We start from the raw sequence: 21,815 nt of genomic DNA, 5'->3' as shown, positions 1-21,815 counted from the left end.
TTATGAAACTCCATCCATACTTCTTCAGGCACTCTATCAGATCTACTCCCTTGAATCTGTGTCACTTCTGTATAATAATAAAGGATTTGATTTAGATACCTGAATGGCCTAGTGGCTTCCCTAGTTTCTTTAAGTCTGAATTTTGCAGTAAGGAGCTCATGATCTGACCCACAGTCAGCTCTCGGTTTTGTTTTTATTGACTGTATACAGCTTCTTCATCTTCAACTGCCAAGAATATATTCAATCTGATTTCAATATTGACCATCTGGTGACATCCAAGTGTAGAGTTATCTTTTGTGTTGCTGCAAGAGGGTTTTGCTATGACCAGTGTGTTCTCTTAGGAAAACTGTTAGCCTTTGCCCTGCTTCATTTTGTACTCCAAGGTCTAACTTGGCTCCAGCTATCTCTTGACTTCCCACTTTCACATTCCAATCCCCATGATGAAAAGGACATCTTTTTTTTTTTTTTTTTTTTGGGTGTTAGTTCTAGAAGGTCTTATTGGTCTTCATAGAACTGGTTGACTTCAGCTTCTTCATCATTAGTGGTTGGGGCATAGACTTGAATTACTGTGATGCTGAATGACTGTAGATCATATTAATTAAAATGAGGCTGTTAGATTGTGACCTAATCTGAATGGTGTCCTTATAAGGACATTTGGACACATTAAGATATACCAGTGATGTAAATGCAGAGACTACGGGTGAAGATATAGCAAGAAGGCAACTAACTAGAAGCTAAGGAGAGGACTCAGAAGAAATCAAACCTGCTGACATTTTGACCATGAAATTCCAGCCTCCAGAATTGTTAAGAAAATAAATTTGCTATTCAAGCCACCTAATCTGTGCTATTTTGTTGTGAAAGTATTGGCAAAGTAATATAGACGTATACTTCACACAAAATATTAGTTATTTTGTTTTCCTACCAATTTACACATAATGTTAACGTTCTCTATTCTATAGAAATTGGTTGCTTTAAAATTTCTATTTCAGATTAAATCAATTTTGATAAATTACATATTCTTGAAAACTGTTGAAAATGTCAAACTTATTTCTATAAATTCATGCAAAGTATTCTCATTGTTTAACATTTTTGCTTTTTCAATTATTTTTCCTGAACAGTTCTCATTTTGTACGTTTTAATATTTTTTAAAAAGTTAGATTAAATTTTATGTATTTTACTAATTTCTCCCCACAGCACCAGCTAATTGTCTTGTTCTGTTTGTCTATTTTATTCTTTTATCTTTTCTTACTTGAAATAATAGTTCAGTATGAGGAACTGATAACTGTATATACCTATCATACCATCTACTTCAAGATGGAGAATGTTTGCATCATCCCCAGTAAAAAAATTTATATTAGTTTACTAGGATTGCCATAACAAAATATCACAGACTAGGCAGCTTCAACAAATTTATTTTTTCATAGTCGTGGACACTAGCAGTGTGAAACCAAGGTGTTGGTAGGGTTGGTTTCTCCTAAGACCTCTATCTTTGGCTTGTGGATGGCCATATTCCCCCTGTGGCATCCTATGGTCTTCCCTCTGTATATGTCTTTGCTCTGATTTCTTCTTATAAAAATGTTAGTCATATTGGACTAGGCACACCCTAATGACCTTTACTTAATTATCTCTTTAAAGATGTTCTCCACATAGTCAGATTATCAAGTCCGAGGACTTCAAAGTTAAAAATAGAAATTTTGGAGAGACACAATCTATAACAATCTCCTAAACCTCTTTCTAGTACATTTTTCCCATAAGGATCACTTTCTGACTTCTATTTACCATAATTTCAACTGCTATTTTGCTTCAAATAAATATAATTATACATATTTGTGTCTGTGTGTAGGTTTCCTCCATACAATGCTTTTGTGATTCATGTCATTGTACATATCTGTAGCTTATCTTTTTACTGCCAAGCAGTATGCCATTACATAAATACACCTCAACTTATTTATCCATTTTCTTACTGATGGTCATTAGTTATTGTCACTCTTTAATTATTATTGATTGGTGGGAAGATCCTTGTTAGTTTTCTTGTGAACATGTTTTCATTTAAGTAAATTCCTATGAATGGATTTTTCAGGGTCACTAAGTAGATTTAGTTTAACTTTAGAAGAAACTACCAAAGCATTCTCCCAATTGGTTTACCAGCAAGACAAGAGGTCCAGTTTCTCATAGTCCTACCAAGATATGGTGCTGTCAGTCTTTTTTATTGTAACCATACTAGTGGGTCTATAGCAGTTGTGACATTTATTTCCATTACTCTGATGAGTGCATCCTTTTCTTGTGTATTCATATCCTTTATTTCATGAAGTATCTTTCTGTCCTTTGTACATTTTTAAAAAACTGAACATGCACTTTTTATGTTCTTTATATATTCTGCATACAAGTTCTTTGTAAACTGTAAATATTATGAATATGTTCACCCAATCTGTGGTTTGCCTCTTCAGATTCTAAGTGGTATCTTTTAAAAATACTTATTTTGGGCTGTGCTGGGTCTTTGTTGCAATATGTGGGATCTTTTGTTGTAGTGCATGGGCTCTGCTGTGGCGTACAGGCTCCAGAATGCTTGGGATTTGTAGTTCCTGGCATGTGGACTCTCTAGTTGAGGTACCTGGGCCTAGTGACTGTGATGCATGGGCTAAGTTGCCCTGCAGCATGTGTGATCTTAGTTCCATGACCCAGAATTGAACTCTCAAGCTCTGCATTAGAAGGCAGGTTCTTAACCACTTGACACCAGTGAAGTCCCCAGGGGGTATCTTCTGATAAACAGAAATCTTAAATTTTGAAAAAAATCCTTCATATAATTTTCTTTTGTGTTGCTAAGAAAGCTTTGCCTCCCCTGATGTCACAAAGATATTTTCCTAAATTATCATCTAGAAGCTATACAGTTTGGGCTCTTTCTTATAGGCCTGAGATAAACCTTGATATATCTGTATAGGACCAAGAAAAATGTTGCAGCTCACTGTTTTTCACTTGGATATTCTGGTGTAAGAGCATCAGTTGTTGAAGACTTTTTTTTCTCATTACATTTTCCGGGACTCCATCTGAAAATAAACTGACTATGTAGGTACGGTCTATTTTGGATGCTATCCCATTTTACTGGTATATTGGTCTATCTTTATGTCAATAATTCGGAGAAGGCAATGGCACCCCACTCCAGTACACTTGCCTGGAAAATCCCATGGATGGAGGAGCCTGGTGTGCTGCCATCTCTGGGGTCACACAGAGTCGGACACGACTGAAGTGACTTAGCATAGCATAACATATGTCAATAACTACACTGTTTTAATGTAACATTATAATACATTTTGAAACCAGACAGCCTAAGACATGTAATCTTTTCAAGATTGTTTTGACTATTTCAGATGCTGTGAATTTCCAAATTTTACAATTACCTTGTCAATTTCATCATAACTTATTACATCTGAAATATCCTATTTCCAAATAAGGTCACATTCTGAAGTTCTGGATGGATGTGACTTTGCGGGAAATATCAATCAATACAGTGTATCAGTCGGCCTAGGTGTTTATTAATTTTATAATTTCCCAAAGTCTCACTTTTGATTTTGTTGATTTTCTGTTAATTTCCAATTAACTTTGCAAATGTCCTCAGTCAATATCTTTCAAATATTTCTTCAGTACCATTTTTATCTTCTGAAACCCAATTATAAGATTAAGATCATTTAATTTTGCCTTCAAAACTCAGACATTCAATTCTTTTTATTTTTGCTTTTTTCTTTGGTTTCCAGCTTTTATACTTTCAATTGCACTATCTTTTAGTTTACATCCTTTCCTCTGCATAGTCATATCATATTCTAGAATTATTTTGCTTTCTAAATGAACATTTCTCTGCTGAAATCCCCCCTTTTCATGCATGTTTTCTACTCTTTTTACTAGCTCCTTCAGCACTTTTATCATAGGTATCTCCCTCTGATAACTGCAACACCTGAGCAATCTCTGAGTTTGCTTTTATTAACAATTTCCTGTCTGTATCAAATTTTTCTGCTCCTTTGAATGATTTTATAAGTTCTGACTATATGCTGTATATATTCTATAAAAGAACAGTAAGTATTAAAAACGGCAGTTGCCTCCCAAAAGGGGAATGCCTATTTTGTCAGGTATATAGAATGGAAGGTTAGTTAACATGATTTACAGTTGAGGTGGAGACGAGCTTTGTTACTGCTAGTTTGATTCACGTGACTCTACGGGAATCCTTGTGCTTTTCATTTGAGCTGCCAGTTATCCAAACATGGGGAATTTCTCTTTGCCCTACATTCCAACTGTATATTTTAGAATTTCTGAGGCATTCTCTTTGTATTCCGTTCAAGTCTTCTGAGTAGGTGAATTCTCAGATAAACTGTATTTCAAATTACCATGCCTTGTGGAGGATACAACTGTTTACATTGGTAAGACCAATAATGCCTCAGAAAGACTTTTCCTTTGTCTTAGATCTATTCTACATTCTTACCTTCCTAATAAATACACTGTTTTAAAAACCAGCACTCTGGTTGGTTGAAAAAAAGACAATATTAGGGCAGTAATCCAACATTTATTCAATTTCATTTCATGGCAAGTCTGTATAGAACACTGCACAAGAAAAGTTGTCTTTCTCTTTCATAAATCCACTGAATATTTACAGCATGACACTATTCTAGAAACGGATAATCTTGGTAAACAGGATAATTAAAAAGAGTTCTCACATTATATTAGATATCTAGGTTGATATTCTAAAAGCTGATTAAAAGAGAACTAGTTCAGGCTCCTACATGTTAGTCTGCCATCTCCTAAAACCCTGTTCTCATCAATAAGCAACTGATGTAAGGAGACAAAACTGGGTAACAGCATTCTTGTTTTTCAAAATCATAATGCTGAAATAGACACATCCATTTCATTTACATTTCATGACTAAAATTCATTCTTTTGCCTATACTTGACTAAAAGGGAAATGTTGTCTTGCCGTGTCTTTAAGAACTCAGGAAACAGTATCTGTTGATTTTGTCAGCTTAACCTCCTATTCTCAAAAGTCTACATTCAAAACCAAATTAATTGAACTACCTTACCCATTCATCCAAGCTATTAATACTACTATCCGATAGTGTTGGCAAGGCATACTTTGAGGGAGGGTATGGTTAGCTTCCATTACTTCAGGCTTAAGATAAGGGATGAAGGCACATTCAAAAATTTCTATTTATAATCTCTTTTTAAACTTATTCATATTTTCAGCCCATGTTATTTCTAAGGGTAAAAGTTAAATAATGAAATTAAAATACTATTCAAGTAATATTTTTTGTTTTTAAAATAATTTAAAGTTGTTACTGTACCTCTAAGTTCTAATATGGAAGCACAAGTCCATGTTCTTCCCTGTGCCATCTTGCCCCCACATAAACTATAATTTTACGACCTTTGATTTTATCTGTTTCCTTCTTACCATACTGTGGTCCTTCACAACTTAGATTACAGCTTCCTTGAGGGACAGCAGTCAGGACTAGATACTGTTTCACAGATGTGGTTGCACATGATGTGGTTGCACATGATGAAAATCATGATTTTCAGAGGCATTAAAAAGACGTTTCACGGTTTGTACTGAAAATTTTTTTCAGTGATGTCAGATATCAACCAGTGTTTACTGAAATGTTTCCCATGTTCACTGTTGCTTTATATAGCTAAACAGTATTGTATTCCATTTTCTATCTTATAAGTACAGAAGTCTTCAGAAACATTTACCTTTTTACAACCAGCAAGCTTTTCATAATTGAGATCTATGGTTCTACCATATAACCATCTTCCCTTAATTGCTCTCTCTTACACTTTAAACCTTTCCTTACCATCTTTTATTCTGGCTATGGATCCACTTCTTCTAAAAAGAAAAACCTTGTTAATCTTCTTCAGAGATTCTTTTGCAAATCATTTGATCACTGGGCACCTTACAGATGAGTGTTTTCTTCTTCTGAATTTTATCTGGGATCTGTAAACCATTCTTTATCTGCACAGATAAGGATTCAAGTAGAAGTGCTCCAATTACTTGCATGTCCAGAGAGAAACAAAATTATTTTGGTGGGTGCATGTATCATCATTATTCTACACCTAGTTTTTCTGGATTGCTGTTTCTATCCTTTAGAATTGGGGTTCTACAAAGATCACATCCCATTAAAAAAGGTCCAACATCTGTTCAAGGTTTCTTTTTCAAATAATTATAATTTGCTATAAATGAAATCTTAATGAATTCTTGAGTGCAGTTTGAGGTGACTTTTACATTAATTATACTTGCTGTTATTCAGAAACTTCTCAGCCTTGTGTCGGAACATTAATCACTGTTCTATACAAAATGTAACTGGAGTACATTTACCTATAGCTGTTTTTTTTCATTCATTAGTAATTAAAGTTTCACATCAGAGACTAACCTTCATGAAACAAGTGCGAGCGAGCAGGTGTGACAGACCATTTAGCATAGTATCTGGCCTTGTGGCAGCAATCAAATCAATATCCACAGAATATCTTGTGCAAAGCTTAAGCAATTAAAGTGCTCATGTGAATTCAGGTCTACTTCCCTTTAAAGTTGGATTCCAGAAGAAATAAATTTTATAAAGACTGTATGAAATGTATTAATATGGTAAAACTATTACTTCAAAACCCAATTCTAAAGGAGCTGTTGAGCATTGCTGATTATTTGGGGTCCTGAAATGTTTCTCTTACATAACTGCTCTGAACAAATCATGAGTTTTAATGGTTTTAAAAATGTGAAAAGTTGGATTTTGCAGACTGCTTGGTGCAGTTCTGGTTGTTTCTCTTTAAAAAAAAAAAGTAGAAAAAAAATATACAATGTTGTAGTCCTTTGGTTATACTTTCTGGGCTAAAAAAGTATAGGCATAAATGTTTTTACATGATCCTCTTGAAGATGTCCTTTAAAACAACATCAAATGTCTTAATTCATGTCTCTTGATTATCGGGATTCTTTCATGTCACAGTCAGCCTTGATTAAATGGTTGAAAACTTCAGAGCAGAATAAGTAACTTTCATGAATATCTCCCCAATCCCTGAGAATCATAATCACCAAAGGTATATTTTGTCGTTTCATCATACATCTCTGGAAAGTAGCCATGTTCGTTCATTGTTAACAGGGCAAGGAGCAGTGTCATAAAGGGTTAATCCATGTAAAGTGGCTTCGACCCGTAAAGAAATTTTCTGGAACAGAAAAGAAAATTACATACAGAAGTTTGCTCCTTAAAGACAGATCACATGTTCAATATATTCTGGGAATATCTTGGGATCCAGAATGTAAACCAATTCTAATGAAGAACAAGAGAGAGATGGCTGTTGTACTGCCAAAAGTATCATCTGTAGTACAAACAGAATTATGAAAAATAAGCTTCTTTCCTCAGAAGTTCTTTGGTTTTCTCTGGTTTCTATGAAGAATCAATAAAACTAAATGTGGAGGATGGCCTATATAAATGTAGCCTGAGTTGATAAAAACTCTGAGAGAATATCTGCAAATTTAATTGTTTTACAACCCTATTTTCAAGGCTTAACCTTGCTAACAGAACACTATTTCTCAAGGCACAGAAACAAATCACGTTAGAAGCTCCTCTTCTGGCTCACTGCTTAAGAAGTTAATTTTTGAAAAAGCGAGAGAGTTGCCTATAGAAAGTTTCTTATTCCACCAAAGGAAGTTTGACAGCATATATCTAATTCTACATTTTCTTACCTGAAAATCACGAATGTAAGTCAGGAAAAAACCAAAGAAGGAAAGTGACATAGACCATTCTGCTGCCGTAGTAATCATGTGAAGCACATAACCCTTAAGTGACAACAACAACAAAAAAAACAGTTCTGTGAAATTTCATTCATATGACCTCAAATAAAAAACCTGTAATATTTATAAACCAATCAGTATTCTGAAATATCAACCCCTGATTTATTTGACATATCTCTAGAATTAAAGGTGGACATTAAAGACATCCTAAATGATCTATCACATTTTCATTTATAGCAAGTAAAATTTTCATTCAAATAACTAAGAACAGGAGAACTTAACTCTACAACCAAGAAGTTACTGCCTTTTCCAAAGTCATGAGCCATTAAATCCCACTAAAAAAGTTTAAGTAAACAATGCTCAGATTAATAGGTGGCTCAGTGGTATAAAGAATCTGCTTGCAATGCAGGAGATGCAGATTCGATCCCTGGGTCAGGAAGATCCCCTGGAGAAGGGAATGGCAACCCACTCCAGTATTCTTGCCTGGAAAATCCCATGGACAGAGAAGCCTGGAAGGTTACAGTCGACAGAGTCCCCAAAAGTTGGATATGACTGAGCAACTGAACATGCACACATGCAAAAAATGCCCATGACAAACTTGATACTACATTTTGAGCATTAAAATATGGGTTCTGATTAGGAGTATCTAGTAAATTATTTCAGTTCTTACTTTGTCCTCAGGGTTCCAATGGAGTTTCTGTACTATATCAGCACCAAAACTGCCATTGTACAAAAGTGATGAGCAAGTCAGCACTATTAAAAAGAAATGTCAAGGAAGAATCTCAAGGAAGACATGTTAAGTTTAAGCTAAACTCAAAATTAAAAACAAATATCTTCAAAGATCTAAAAGGATCACACATATATTTGTTTCCAAGGCCCAAAACCATTTTCTTAAAGACTTCATATTACATGGCATTAGTAAAATTTAAAATGTGCCCATATTATTATAAAATGCTTCGCAGAGTCAGTTTCTCTTTGCTCAATAAATTCTTAGTTCTATCATAAGCTTTGCTACACAATTGTTCTTAAGGAGGGAATCAACTCATCTTTCCTATCTTTGAAGTGAGTATGATTAGGCTAGACATTATCTTTGCTTCTCACTCAGTTACCATGTCCCAAGTAAAAATTTGAATTTCACGATTCAAATTAATTTAGGATTTAGTAAACCAAGAAGCTCGCCCACAAAAGGCCTGTTTACAACATGTCAACAGTGTTCACTTAAATTTTGTTGTTCAGTTCCCTTTCAAGGGTAGCCACATTTTACAGCAAAGGATACTGCTAAATGCACTTACTCCACACCAGATAACCAATAACAGTCTGATCCAGAAGACTTGTTTGCCATGAATTTTGGGCTGCATTTGGTAGGAAAGGATAGTCTGAACAAACATATACAATGAGCCCATACCAAATGTGAGCACAGCTCCACACACATGTACAGCAAAAAAGGTGGTTTTCTGAGAGGTAAAAGGAAGAAATAAGTCAATAAAAGAAACACCAAAAGCATCACAAACACAATATTTAAAAACACAAGTCCAGCAAATTCAACAGGACATTCACTGAGTAGGAAAGCTATGTAGAGTCTACAGATTATTTCCTGAGATAATTTTCTCTCAGTACTGAGAATAAACCTGAAAATTACAGTCATCCAAATTACTTCATATGCCACTAGTGAAAACATATAGTAATTACTCATTTACTCATTTAATCATGCTTATTTGGGTGCCTCTTATGTGTCAAGCTACTGTTCTAAGCATTCAGATATATGAGTAAACAAATCAGATAAAAATTTGGTCCTCACAGATTACATTCAAGTGAAGGAACACAAACAATAAAAAATAAACTTTAGAAATAATTCCATATATGTTAAATAGTGATATGGGTTATAGAAAAAGAGTAGAACAAAGTAAAGAGAACTAGGACGGTTGGGAATGCAGGAGGCAAGGAGTGTCAACTTAAATTTAAATAAAATCTAAATACAATTTAAAGGTTAAAGAAATTAAAACATTCTTGTTTCTAGTTTGACTTGTTTTGATAAATTATACAAGAGATTAGCATAAACTGCAAATTTTTTCTGTTACCTTACTCTTTGTTTTTGAATTATTGTTTTCCTTTGCCTTACTCTCATTAATATCTATTTACATTTCACTTTTTACTATATATGTCCCTGTTTAAAAGTGATGACAGTAGCTTCCCAAAAATTCTATTATCAAAGCCTTTGGTTGAAGTATTAGGTTGGTGAAAAAGTAATTGCGGTTTTGGACCACTGCAACTAGGCTCAAACATATCTTTATTAATCAAAATAAGAACCATCACAATGACACATTTTTGCCAATGAGAAATAAGTTTGTTTACTCCTGTAGCATAAAAATTCTTGCCTTGAGATTCAACAAACTCTCGGAAAGCATTTTCTGCCTCCTGCTAGTTGTGGAAGCATTTTCCCTGCAAAAAGTTTGTCGAGATGCTTGAAGAAGTTGTAGTCAGTTGGCGAGAGGTCAGGTGAATATGGCAGATGAGGCAAAACCTCACAGCTCAATTTGTTCAACTTCTGAAGCGTTGGTTATGCAATGTGCAGTTGGATGCTGTAGTGGAGAAGAACTGGGCCCTGTCTGTTGACCAATGCCAGCTGCAGGCATTACAGTTTTTAGTGCATCTCATCTATTTGCTGAACATACTTCTCAGATGTAATAGTTTCGTTGAGATGCAGAAAGCTGTAGAGGATCAAACAGGCAGCAAGCAGACCACCAAACAGTGACCATGACCAAGTTTGGCTTTGGGAAGTGCTTTGGAGCTTCCTTTCAGTCCAGCCACTGAGCTGGTTGTTTCCCATTGCTGTATGAAATCCACTTTTCATCGCACATTACAATCCAATTGAGAAATGGTTTGCTGTTACATAGAATAAGAGAAGACAACACTTCAAAATGATGATTTTTTTTTTTTGCAGTCAGTTCATGAGACACCTACTTATTGAGCTTTTTCACTTTTCCAATTTGCTTCAAATGCTGAACGACAATAGAACGGTTGACACTGAGTTCTTCGGCAACTTCTCGTGTTGTTTTAAGAGGATCAGCTTCAATGATCCTCTCAATTGGTTGTTGTTAACTTCCAACAGCCAGTCACAGTGTTCCCCATCTTCAAGGCTCTCGTTTCCTTTGCAAAATTTCTTGAACCACCATTGCAATGTATGTTCCTTAGCAGTTCCTGGACGAAATGAGCTGATGTTGCAAGTTGTCTCTACTGCTTTATGACCCATTTTGAACTTGAATAAGAAAATTGTTCAAATTTGCTTCATCTAACATCATTTCCCTAGTCTAAAATAAATATACAAATAAACAGCAAGTACTAAGTCATGAGCAAAAAAAAAAAAAGTGAAAAATGTGCATTAAAATAGTGTATAACATAATCACATTTACTTAACAATGTATTCTAATAACAAACAGCAAAGTTCAACAATGCAAAATCACAATTACTTTTGTACCAACTTAATACAGTTTTCTAAACGGATGCTGTCTGTGTCACTTGGTTGACAAGATACCACACAAGATACGTGGTATGAGGGTATGACTCCCCAGTGTTCATGCAACACTATTTTCAATAGCCAGGACGTGGAAACAACCTAAATGTCCACTGACAGATGAATGGACAAAATGTGATACATATACACAATGGAATATTACTCAGCCATTAAAAGGAATGAAACAGGGTCACCTGTAGAGACGTAGATGGAACAAGAGTCTGTCATACCAAGTGAAATAAGTCAGAAAGAGAAAAACAAATATCGTATATTAACACATATATATGGAATCTAGAATGGACACGTAGACACAATAGGGAAGAGGAAGGTAGGAGAAACTGAGACAAAATGGGATTGACATATATACACTACCATGTGTAAAACAGACAGTTAATGGGAACCTGCTGTATAGTACCGGGAGCTCGGCTTGGTGTTGTGATGACCTAAATGGGAGGGATGCGGGGCGGCAGGGGCGAGGAGGAGAGGTGGGAGCGAGGTCCAAGAGAGAGGGGATATGTTCCCTGGTGGCTTAGATGGTAAAGAACTTATCAGCAATGCGGGAGACCTGGGTTTGACCCCCGAGTTGGGAAGATGTCCTAGAGAAGGGAATGGCAACCCACTTCCATACTCTTGCCTAGAGAATTCCATGGACAGAGGAGCCTGGTGGACTACATACAGTCCATGGGGTCACAGAGTGGGACATGACTGAGCGACTACACTTTCATGGCTAACTCACTTCATTGTACAGCAGAAACTAACACAGCATTGTAAACCAATTACATTACAATTAAAAAAGTAAAATTTAAATTAAAAGAAAAAAGAGGGTATGACTAAGGTAATAAAAGAGAGATTAGGTTAGGGGTTGGTTCTCTCCTTCTACAATCAACTATGCTAATTCACATACAGTCTACTTTTTTTAGCTGAAGGTGTAAGAAGTCTCAAGTATAAAGAAATAAAGATAACAAGTTATTTGGATTCCTTTGGAGAAAGTGCTACTTTGATAAGGTTTGGGATGTTTTAACTGGCAGTAAGTTATGAGCACTGGGAAGGGAAAAAATCATTGTTACTATCACCTCGGGTCACAAAGAAAAAAAAAGTTCAGCACCCATAAATCAATACAAAATGGTATTATCTTCTTGGTTCATGTGAATTTACCAGTATATATGGATACAGGCTGCAAAAGTGAAATTGACAGGGCTAAGAGCAGGATTTTTCTCCTTAAAAATATTCTCACATATATTTGACTGAAAAATATGAACAAGATAAAGGTTGAGCATGTGCTGTGTTTAGTTGTTCAGTCATGTCCAACTCTTTGTGACCCCGTGGACTGTAGCGCACAAGGCTCCTTGTCCATGGGGATTCTCCAGGAAAGAATACTGGAGTGCCACACCCTCCTCCAGGGTATCTTCCCAACCCAGGGATTGAACCCAGGTCTCCCGCACTGCAGGCAGATTGTTTATCGTCTGAGCCACCTTGAAAGTTATATTTTATTTGGAAGACTTTCTGAAGACTTCATGTCCAGGAGGTAGCCTCTCAGATAGCTCTAAGAAACTGTCCTCAAGAGGTAAGGGAGGAGCCAGATATATATAAATTTTGCAACAAAGATGACTACTATTAATTAATAAAGAAAACCAGATATCTCAACTTAGTTTTGTGCTTTTCTATATATGGAAAGATGCAAGAGCCTGGGCTCACTGAAATCATTCCTTTGATAAGCACCTTAGCTATCTAGGTCCAGTATCCAGTCCCCATCCTGAGTCCCCTCAGGGTGCACTGCTGGGCGGTGGCTGCAGTGGCTGAAGGCTTGGCAGCTGGGAGCCCATTTGTCTCCATCCTGAGTTTTCTCAAGGCTCACTGTTGGGGACGACTGTAGTGGCTTGATGACTGCGATATTCTTTGTTTATTGACGTGGCAGGCAACATTTTTCATTCACATATTGATGAAGCTAAATATAGATATAGTCTGATGAATGCCCACATGTAACGAGCACACAGTTCCATCAACAAAATCCCATAGTTAAAAGAAAAAGAATAGAGAACATTCACTACTATGTTTATAATCAGAATGGAGGTGTATAAAGCTAGTTTTAACTGACAGTACTTTGGCTTAATCCATTTAATTTTGTCATTTAGAGACTAGGGAAACAGCAAAAAATCTTGAAATGGGCAACAGATACCCTTTCAATAGAATGTTAGAGCCTGTGGGAATGATTCTATAGAAATGTTAATTGTACTTGGCTTTGATTAGGCTATTTTGCAGGGAGAACTTTTACAATGATAGACATTATATGTAGAGATAAAAGTTAACTTATTGAAAATGCATAGTAACACAAGTAATCAATGTGACTAGAAAGGCATACTGTGTCCTACTGAATGCAACTGACTTTCACTTTGTGAATAATGACCAGTTTTGTTAGTTTAGAATCTATAGTTTAGAATCTATTTGTGAATTCATTTGAGCATTCCTTTTCTGACTTGTAATTGTATGGTACTCCAACTTCTTTTTGAAGTGGTTTGCAGTATCCACTATTCCTCTCATTAATTAACAAACTAAATGCAATCTTTGACACATGTACCACAACAGTCACAATTTTATCTTCTTTAAAAATATATCATTTAGGACTTGCCTGGTGCTCCAGTGCTTAAGAATCTGCTTGCAATGCAAGGGATAGATACTGGTTCAACCCCTGGTCCAGAAAAATCCCACATGCCACAGAGCAACTGATTCCGTTGGCCACAACTACTGAGCCTACATGCACCCTATAGCCCATGCTCCACAACAAGAGATGCCATCGCAATGGGAAGCCTGTGCACTGCAACTAAACAGCAGCCCTCGATCACTGCAAGTAGAAAAAGCCCTCATACAACAACAAAGACCCAGCACGGCCAAAAAATAAATAAATCTTAAAAAAAAAAAAAAATATATATATATATATATAATTTAACAAAGACAAAACATACTCCTTGACAAAGACAAGACAAATTATAGAGGTATGTGTGTGATCGGGGCAAATGTTTGCTACAGAAATTATAAACCATGTACTGAATACCCTGTAATCTTCACCTAAATGTTTTAATGAAACTTAAAAACTAGTCATGTATGGATGTGAGAGTTGGGCTATAAAGAAAGGTGAGTGCCAAAGAATTGATGCTTTTGAACTGTGGTGTTGGAGAAGACTCTTGAGAGTCCCTTGGACTGCAAGGAGATCCAACCAGTCCATCCTAAAGATCAGTCCTGAGTGTTCATTGGAAGGACTGATGTTGAAGCTGAAACTCTAATACTTTGGCCACCTGATGTGAAGAGGTGACTCATTTGAAAAGACCCTGATGCTGGGAAAGCAGGATGACCAAGGCAGGAGGGGAAGGGGACAACAGAGGATGAGATGGTTGGAGGACATCACCAACTCAATGGACATGAGTTTGAGAAAACTCTGGGAGTTGGTGATGGACAAGGAGGCCTGGCGTACTGCAGTCCATGGTGTCGCAAAGAGTTGGACATGACTAAGTGACTGAACTGAGTGATATTCCTTCCAAAGTCTTCTTGAAGATAAATTTTCTAGGAAAGGAGAATGCCATGTGATAACAGAGGCATAAATTACAGTTATGCCGCCACAAGCCAAGAAATGCCAAGAATTACTAAAAGCTGAAAGAGAGGCATGGAATAGATTCTCGCTCTGAGCCCCCAAAAGGGAACCAAGCTACTAACATCTTGATTTCAGGTTTCTGGCCTCCTGAACCCTGAGAGAATAAATCTCTCTCATTTTTTAATATCTAGCTTGTGGTATTTTGTTATGACAGCTCTAGAAATTCAAAATAGGTTCCTGCCTAGTTATCCCTTCCAAGTTTCCTTGACGATAAATTTTTTCTAGGGTTAACTGAAGAATGTTACTTGCCATCTGGACCTACAGGGATTAGCCCTGGTAATCATTCATCTTCAACACACTCTGAACAGAGCTCAGGGCAGAGATTAGGAATGAGGCACTCTGTGTGCTGGGAGAAACTGGCACAACAGGCCTTCAGAGATAATTTTCAAGAGATAATTTTATAAACCCAAATTCTTGTATCCTCTCATACTTAGAAAAGCACTAACATAGATAGTCCTGCCTTATGACGAGCAGCAACTTTCTATGAGACATGTGTTTGACTGAATGTACTCTTTCTCCAGTATCACATACATGCTGATGGGAACCCCCTTAACTTCTCTGGAGCAGTTCCCCATAGCTATCTCAGAGGATGCCTCCAGGCTATCGTCCTCAGTCAAAGTCGCTGAGTTGTATCCAACTCTTTGTGACCCCATGCACTGTATAGTCCGTGGAATTCTCCAGGCCAGAACACTGGAATGAGTAGCCTTTCTCTTCTCCAGGGGATCTTCCCAACCCAGGGATTGAACCCAGGTCTCTCGAATTGCAGGCGGATTCTTTACCAGCTGAGCCACAAGGGAAGCCCTCATAAGTCCCCAAATAAAACTGCAATTCACATCTCTCACATCTCTCACATGGTATATTTTTATTTCAGTCGACACACTAGGATGGGAAAAATTCCTAAACACTGAGGACACATATTTGTTTTGCTGCATTTTTTTTTTTTTGATTGCTTGGCTGTACGCTTGCAGGATTTTAGTTCTCCAACCAGGAATTGAACTCAAGCCCTCTGAAAGAGAATCCGTCTGCCAATGCAGGAGACACAAGAGACGTGGGTTCAATCTCGGGTTCAAGAAGATTCCCTTGAGCACAAAGTGGCAACTCACTACAGTATTCTTGCCTAGAAAATTCCATGGACAGAGGAGCCTGGCTGGCTACAGTCCATGGGACCGCAGAGAGTTGGACATGACTGAGTGACCGAGCACACATATACAAAAACTTTGGCAGTGAAAGCACAGAGTCCTAACCACTAGACCACTAGGGAATTCCCTTGATGGATGCTTTTATACACACTTGTTTTCAAAGAAATTAAATGATGTATTTTTTTAAGTCAGAGTTTTCAAAGGCCATATTGTAATTATTAGGTCTCTTTCAATGCAGACGATCACAGTAATCACAGGGAATTTTTTATCCATCCTGCTTAGTTCCTTTAGCCCCTCTCAATAAGTTACTAAATATTAATACTTAGTATGAAAGCATGTCTGTGCTAAGTACTATGTTAGGTTCTGGGTATACAATGCTGAATGAAACCACTGAACTATACTTAAAGGAGAAATATATCAACTTAAAAATTAAAAATAAATTTAAAAAACATAAATAAAAGATTATACTACCAGAAGTGCTGCAAAGAATTCGTTTTCAGATAATTAGAGAACACAAAGAAAGAAAACCTGAAATTTACAAGAGGAAATCTACTGACAAAAAAGACTGCCCTGAGAAATAAAGTCTGCCTACATCTATTTAGGCTTGGTTTGTAGCATGTGCAACAGAAGAAACAATGTATGAAACAGAGTTAAGTAAACCTTATTCAAGGAACACTGAAAGACCCCTGCTATGTGCGAGTTGGACTATGAAGAAGGCTGAGCGCCGAAGAATTGATGCTTTTGAACTGTGGTGTTGGAGAGACTCTTGAGAGTCCCTTGGACTGCAAGGAGATCCAACCAGTCCATTCTGAAGGAGATCAGCCCTGGGATTTCTTTGGAAGGAATGATGCTAAAGCTGAAACTCCAGTACTTTGGCCACCTCATGCAAAGACTCTGATGCTGGGAGGGATTGGGGGCAGGAGAAGAAGGGGACGACAGAGGATGAGATGGCTGGATGGCATCACTGACTCGATGGACGTGAGTCTGGGTGAACTCCGGGAGTTGGTGATGGACAGGGAGGCCTGGCATGCTGCGATTCATGGGGTCGCAAAGAGTCGGACTCGACTGAGCGACTGATCTGATCTGACCTGATGTATAATATAAGGAGGGGCAATGATGCAGCATGAGGCTATACAGTTAGACAGCAGTCAGATCTCACAGGACCTTTTGATTAATTAAGCAACTTGGCAGTTTAACAAATTATTTTTTTCTCTCTTGATTTTCTCTCTTTTCAAGTGACCTTGGACCTGTGAGCTTTAAGCAGGGGTACAAGGAAACAGGAATGAGGTGTACATGTATTTCTAAAAGATTACTTTGGCTGCAGCATCAAATTAAAGGGATATAACACCGAATGCAGAAGAACTATTAGGGAGGCTATGGCAGTAATCCAAAGGAGAGGTGGTGAAATCTAAACTGGTTGAGAAGGAGATGGTAGAGACAGTAGGGGAAAAAAATGGAGAAGCAGATGATTTCAAGAAATATTTAAGAGATAAACCAACAAGTCCCTACTTTAAAATAAAGTGCTTGCCTCTCTTCCAATTTAAGCTCTGCACCTATAAATCCTTTGTAGACCTGGTTTGTATACAGTTTTTCCTATATGAATCAACTAGAGTTTGTCTCTGCAAGAGAGAAGTGGGGAGAAGAGAAAGAGGCATTTAACTCACCATTTTAAATAAGCAGTGAAAGTTTACATTAGAAAGGAAGGAAGGAGAACTGTTTGCTATGTGAGTAATGCTACAGGGTTTGCTTATAAACAGGCAATGAAGCCATGAGTAAAAGATGTAGAGCATATTCATTCAACAGGTCCAAAGCTGCATGAAAATAGATATTATCAAGAGAAAAAGTAATTTGAATCAAAATTACAAGGTCAATGAGACCCTTGTGATGAATGTGAATTAGAATGGAAGCTGAAAATAAACAATGTATACAAATATGAACTGTTTTAATGGCTGAATGAGATTAAGGGAGAAAGGCAGTTTTGCATGGGTGCTATTAGGAACTCCCACTGGAATTCACTGGGCTGTGTAAAAAAGTATCAGCTACTAATAGAAGTAGTATGTTAAACGTGAAGGTCACTTTGCAATCCATTTTTACTATACAGTGATGAAAACTCTTGAGAGTCCCTTGGACTGCAAGGAGATCCAACCAGTCCATTCTGAAGGAGATCAGCCCTGGGTTTTCTTTGGAAAGAATGATGCTAAAGCTGAAACTCCAGTACTTTGGCCACCTCATGTGAAGAGTTGACTCACTGGAAAAGACTCTGATGCTGGGAGGGATTGGGGGCAGAAGGAGAAGGGTTCGACAGAGGATGAGATGGCTGGATGGCACCACTGACTCGATGGACGTGAGTTTGAGTGAACTCCGGGAATTGGTGATGGACAGGGAGGCCTGGCATGCTGCGATTCATGGGGTTGCAAAGAGTCGGACACGACTGAGAGACTGAACCAAACTGACTGAACTGATGAGAGATATTGTTAAATTGATCAATGGATAACTGGAGCAAAGAATCACTATCCAAATACTAAAAACCCTGAACTATACAAATCGACTACAGAAGGCAGGACCATATTTGTGGTAGACAGCTAGCTAGCTGTCCACACAAATTTCTGTATCTCTTCCATAGTATAGAGTTGCCCTGGGAATTGCTGCCCAGCAAGATTTTATTTCCCAGCCTTTCTTGTATCTAGCAAAAGTGAATGTGAGTAGAACCATGTGAGTCACTGCCAGGTCAAAGTTTTTAAAAAGCAGGTGTGAATTCTGCATGTTCTCTTTGTTTCAGGCAGCTAAATGCAGAAGACAAAAGAGTCTTAAGGATTTGCAAGGCCCAAAGATGGGCAGTGTGTGGACCTTAAATCACTGTGGAAGGTAAGCCATCTACCAACCAAAAATACCAGCATGTGATGCATCTATGTGAAAACTAAACTTCAACTGTGTTAAGACACTGAAATTGTGACTTTGTTATAGAAGCAAGCATTACTCTAATATCTGCTTGGATTATGTAACTGGATCTTTAGGTTTCCTTTTTTAGCATGTATTTTTATGTACTTCAGGAAAATACTTACGCTAGGCTAAAACACAAACCTGGAAGTTTGCCACAAGAGAAAGTCCTAAACAACTCAGTAATCCAAGTACAAGGCCAGCCTTGTTTAATCTGATGATTCGATTCTCTTCAGGATTCAGAGCATGAACTTGCTTATAACGAACATAAATGGTCGCAACGCCTGGGAAAAGACAATTGGAAAAACAAAAAAGTAATAAATAACTAAGGAATAAAGTTGCCGATAAAAAGCTCACAAAAGTCAGTGGTATCTAAAAACATGGAGTCCCCCCACAACACCCCCCGCCCTCCGCCTGCACTCCACCCCTTGACCTCGCTGCATGTGGGATCTTAGTTCCCTGACCAGGGATCAATCCCATGCCCCCTGCATTGGAAGCTCAGTCTTAACCACTAGACCACCAGGGAAGTCTCAAGAAACATAGTTTCCTTTTTAAAGATAATCTGAGAGAAGAAAAAACAAAACAAGCAAAAAACCAGCTGTAGTTTCTAAAGAACTTTTAAGACTGTACTGTAAAACTACTATTATCTCTGTGTGACTGAGCAAGTTCTTTGCTTCCTGTGGGCCTCATGTTAAAAATATTTTGGAAAAATTTAAGAGGTGCATTTGATGTTTTCTGAAAATCTCTAATACATGTTATATAAAACACAAACTGGGGGTTTCCCAGGTGGTGCTAGTGGTAAAGAACACACCTGCCAATGCAAGAGATATAAGAGACGTGGATCCCTGTGTCAGGAAGATCCTCTGGAGGAAGGGATGGCAACCACGCCAATATTCTTGCCTGGAGAATGCCATGGAAAGAGGAGCCTGGCAGGCTACAGTGCTTAGGGTCCTAAAGAGTCAGATATAACTAAAGCAACTTCACACGAATTATTACATATGATTAGCATTAAAGTCTAAAGTAATTCGTTTGAAGAATATGGATAAGATAGACACAGGCAAAAAAACACCAAAGGATTATTTGCCTCAATCTCATTTCATTTCTAATTGCTACAACTTGGCTCAGATACAGCAGTCATTAACATAGGAAAAAAAACACAAAACCCCACTTGACTGTCCTTACTGGTTAAGAAAGGGCCAAATTAAACCTTCCATTGCAAAAATATTGCCAAAGAACTAAAAGTGTAGGAAACATAACAGAGATATACTTTTGTAGAGACATATTTCTGAAAACTTTAGTTACAAGATGAACTTCTGTACTCTGAAATAATTTTTTTAACTTAAGTGTTTGCCCTGAGCAAATAATAAACATGATATGGAAAAATGCAAATATTTAAAACAATCGCAATTGGTGGAAAAAGCATTATTTTAGTAAACCATTAATTAAAAAATTAGCTCAAAAAATAATGAAAGGAATGTAAAATAGTATAGTAGAACTGCATTTCTTTGGCATTAGAATATCGCTCAAAAATCAAAACAGAGTTTCATAGCTGTTCGCAAACTTCTCAATCGTTTATCTTAAAGGAATTTTGTTGAGGTTAGTTGTGGTCAGTGTGTTGACAGCTCTTTGTCCTCTACTGGTTATTTAAGAAATCCCCTTAAGACCTCAAGGAATATTTGGTTATACTTTACAGCTTCTATTTGCATGAGTAGTCAAATAGCTCTATAGATATTTTTAAAAGATTTACTTCCATAATTTAGCATTTCTAGACATTGTTTTTACTTTAAAAGAAACATATCTGTCATCAATAATTTAGTGATGATAACCCTCCTTCAGTGAAACTAGCAAGTAAAACAAATAACCGAACAGTAAAGGGCAATTCAGCTATAAATTTTGATTCCCAAAATCATTCTTACTACTTACATAAAACTGCGGCGATATTTAACATTGCCCCAAACAAGCATTTTTCTGGAGCCACTGTACCAGTGTCACTAGAAGAAAAAAAAAAAAGGTATGAGGATTTCTCATGTTAGATAGACACGTGTATTTCTTCTAATGGATAAGAAACAAAAGAGGTTATTTCAAATCCTTTATCTTTTTATAAATTCCATGACTCAACTCTTAATTTTATAATGAGAACATGACAATTTCAGCTCTCAATATTTAATGTTCACTTTTTTCTCATATCACTTACGGTTATTTCTTTTTCATATAATAGAATTCACTATAAATTGATAAAATAGCTATCCTTGTCATGTTGAGGCTGCATTACTAACTTACATCAGTCAGGCAGCATGTTTATCTGTCTCACCTGAATATTCCCTAAATACCAAAGATCCTTTCAGATTCTTTGGACATCTGTTGTTCTCTGCCTATAATTAAAACCTACTTGTTTCTTGATTACTTTTTAAAAATATTTATCTAGCACCTAACAGGACTGTCAGACAGCATTTTAGGGACAAAAACACTGTGGAAATAAGAGAGACAAAACCCTTGCCTTTGCCCTTCTGGAGATTCCACAAAGGGCCAGTTTTGAGTTCTCTCCTCTCTACAGCTTAGGTGACTCACGCAGCTTCCATTCCAGGCTTCTATTAAAATCACAGATCACACTGGATTGCAATGTGTCTGTTTACATGCCTGTCTTTGAGTGCAGGATGAAATGCATAGATCCTGATTAACAGCCCACCATTTACTAACTGGGGAACCTTGAGCATGTTCTATGTATACGGTTCTCCCCTATCTAAAATACGGAGCTATCAATTTCTTCCCAGACTTATCAGATCAACATAAGGAAATGAAACTGTGGTCATGCATGCAAAGTATCTAGCATAGCTG

General features: G+C 37.1%; 1 protein-coding gene across 4 annotated transcripts in view; it reads right to left on the bottom strand.

The window, feature by feature from the left end:
- Positions 1-4,529: 4,529 nt before the first annotated feature.
- Positions 4,530-21,815, bottom strand: part of DRAM2 (DNA damage regulated autophagy modulator 2) — a 29,755-nt gene continuing 12,469 nt past the window's right edge. For 3 of the 4 annotated variants that reach the window (XM_027536214.1, XM_027536215.1, XM_027536216.1), the window contains 6 exons: positions 20,904-20,971; positions 19,125-19,264; positions 9,027-9,204; positions 8,421-8,503; positions 7,703-7,795; positions 4,530-7,182 (listed from right to left, as the gene is read on the bottom strand). In XM_027536214.1, the coding sequence (XP_027392015.1) occupies positions 7,075-7,182; positions 7,703-7,795; positions 8,421-8,503; positions 9,027-9,204; positions 19,125-19,264; positions 20,904-20,971 (670 nt within the window). In that variant the 3' untranslated portion in view covers positions 4,530-7,074. Of the gene's footprint in view, positions 7,183-7,702; positions 7,796-8,420; positions 8,504-9,026; positions 9,205-12,980; positions 13,207-19,124; positions 19,265-20,903; positions 20,972-21,815 lie in introns of those variants that run through there. The other variant, XM_027536217.1, reaches the window with a different exon arrangement.

The sequence above is a fragment of the Bos indicus x Bos taurus genome, chromosome 3 (assembly GCF_003369695.1).
Source record: "Bos indicus x Bos taurus breed Angus x Brahman F1 hybrid chromosome 3, Bos_hybrid_MaternalHap_v2.0, whole genome shotgun sequence".
NCBI lineage: Eukaryota > Metazoa > Chordata > Mammalia > Artiodactyla > Bovidae > Bos > Bos indicus x Bos taurus.
Note: the sequence above shows the minus strand (reverse complement) of the source record. Positions and strands in the feature narration are given on the sequence as shown.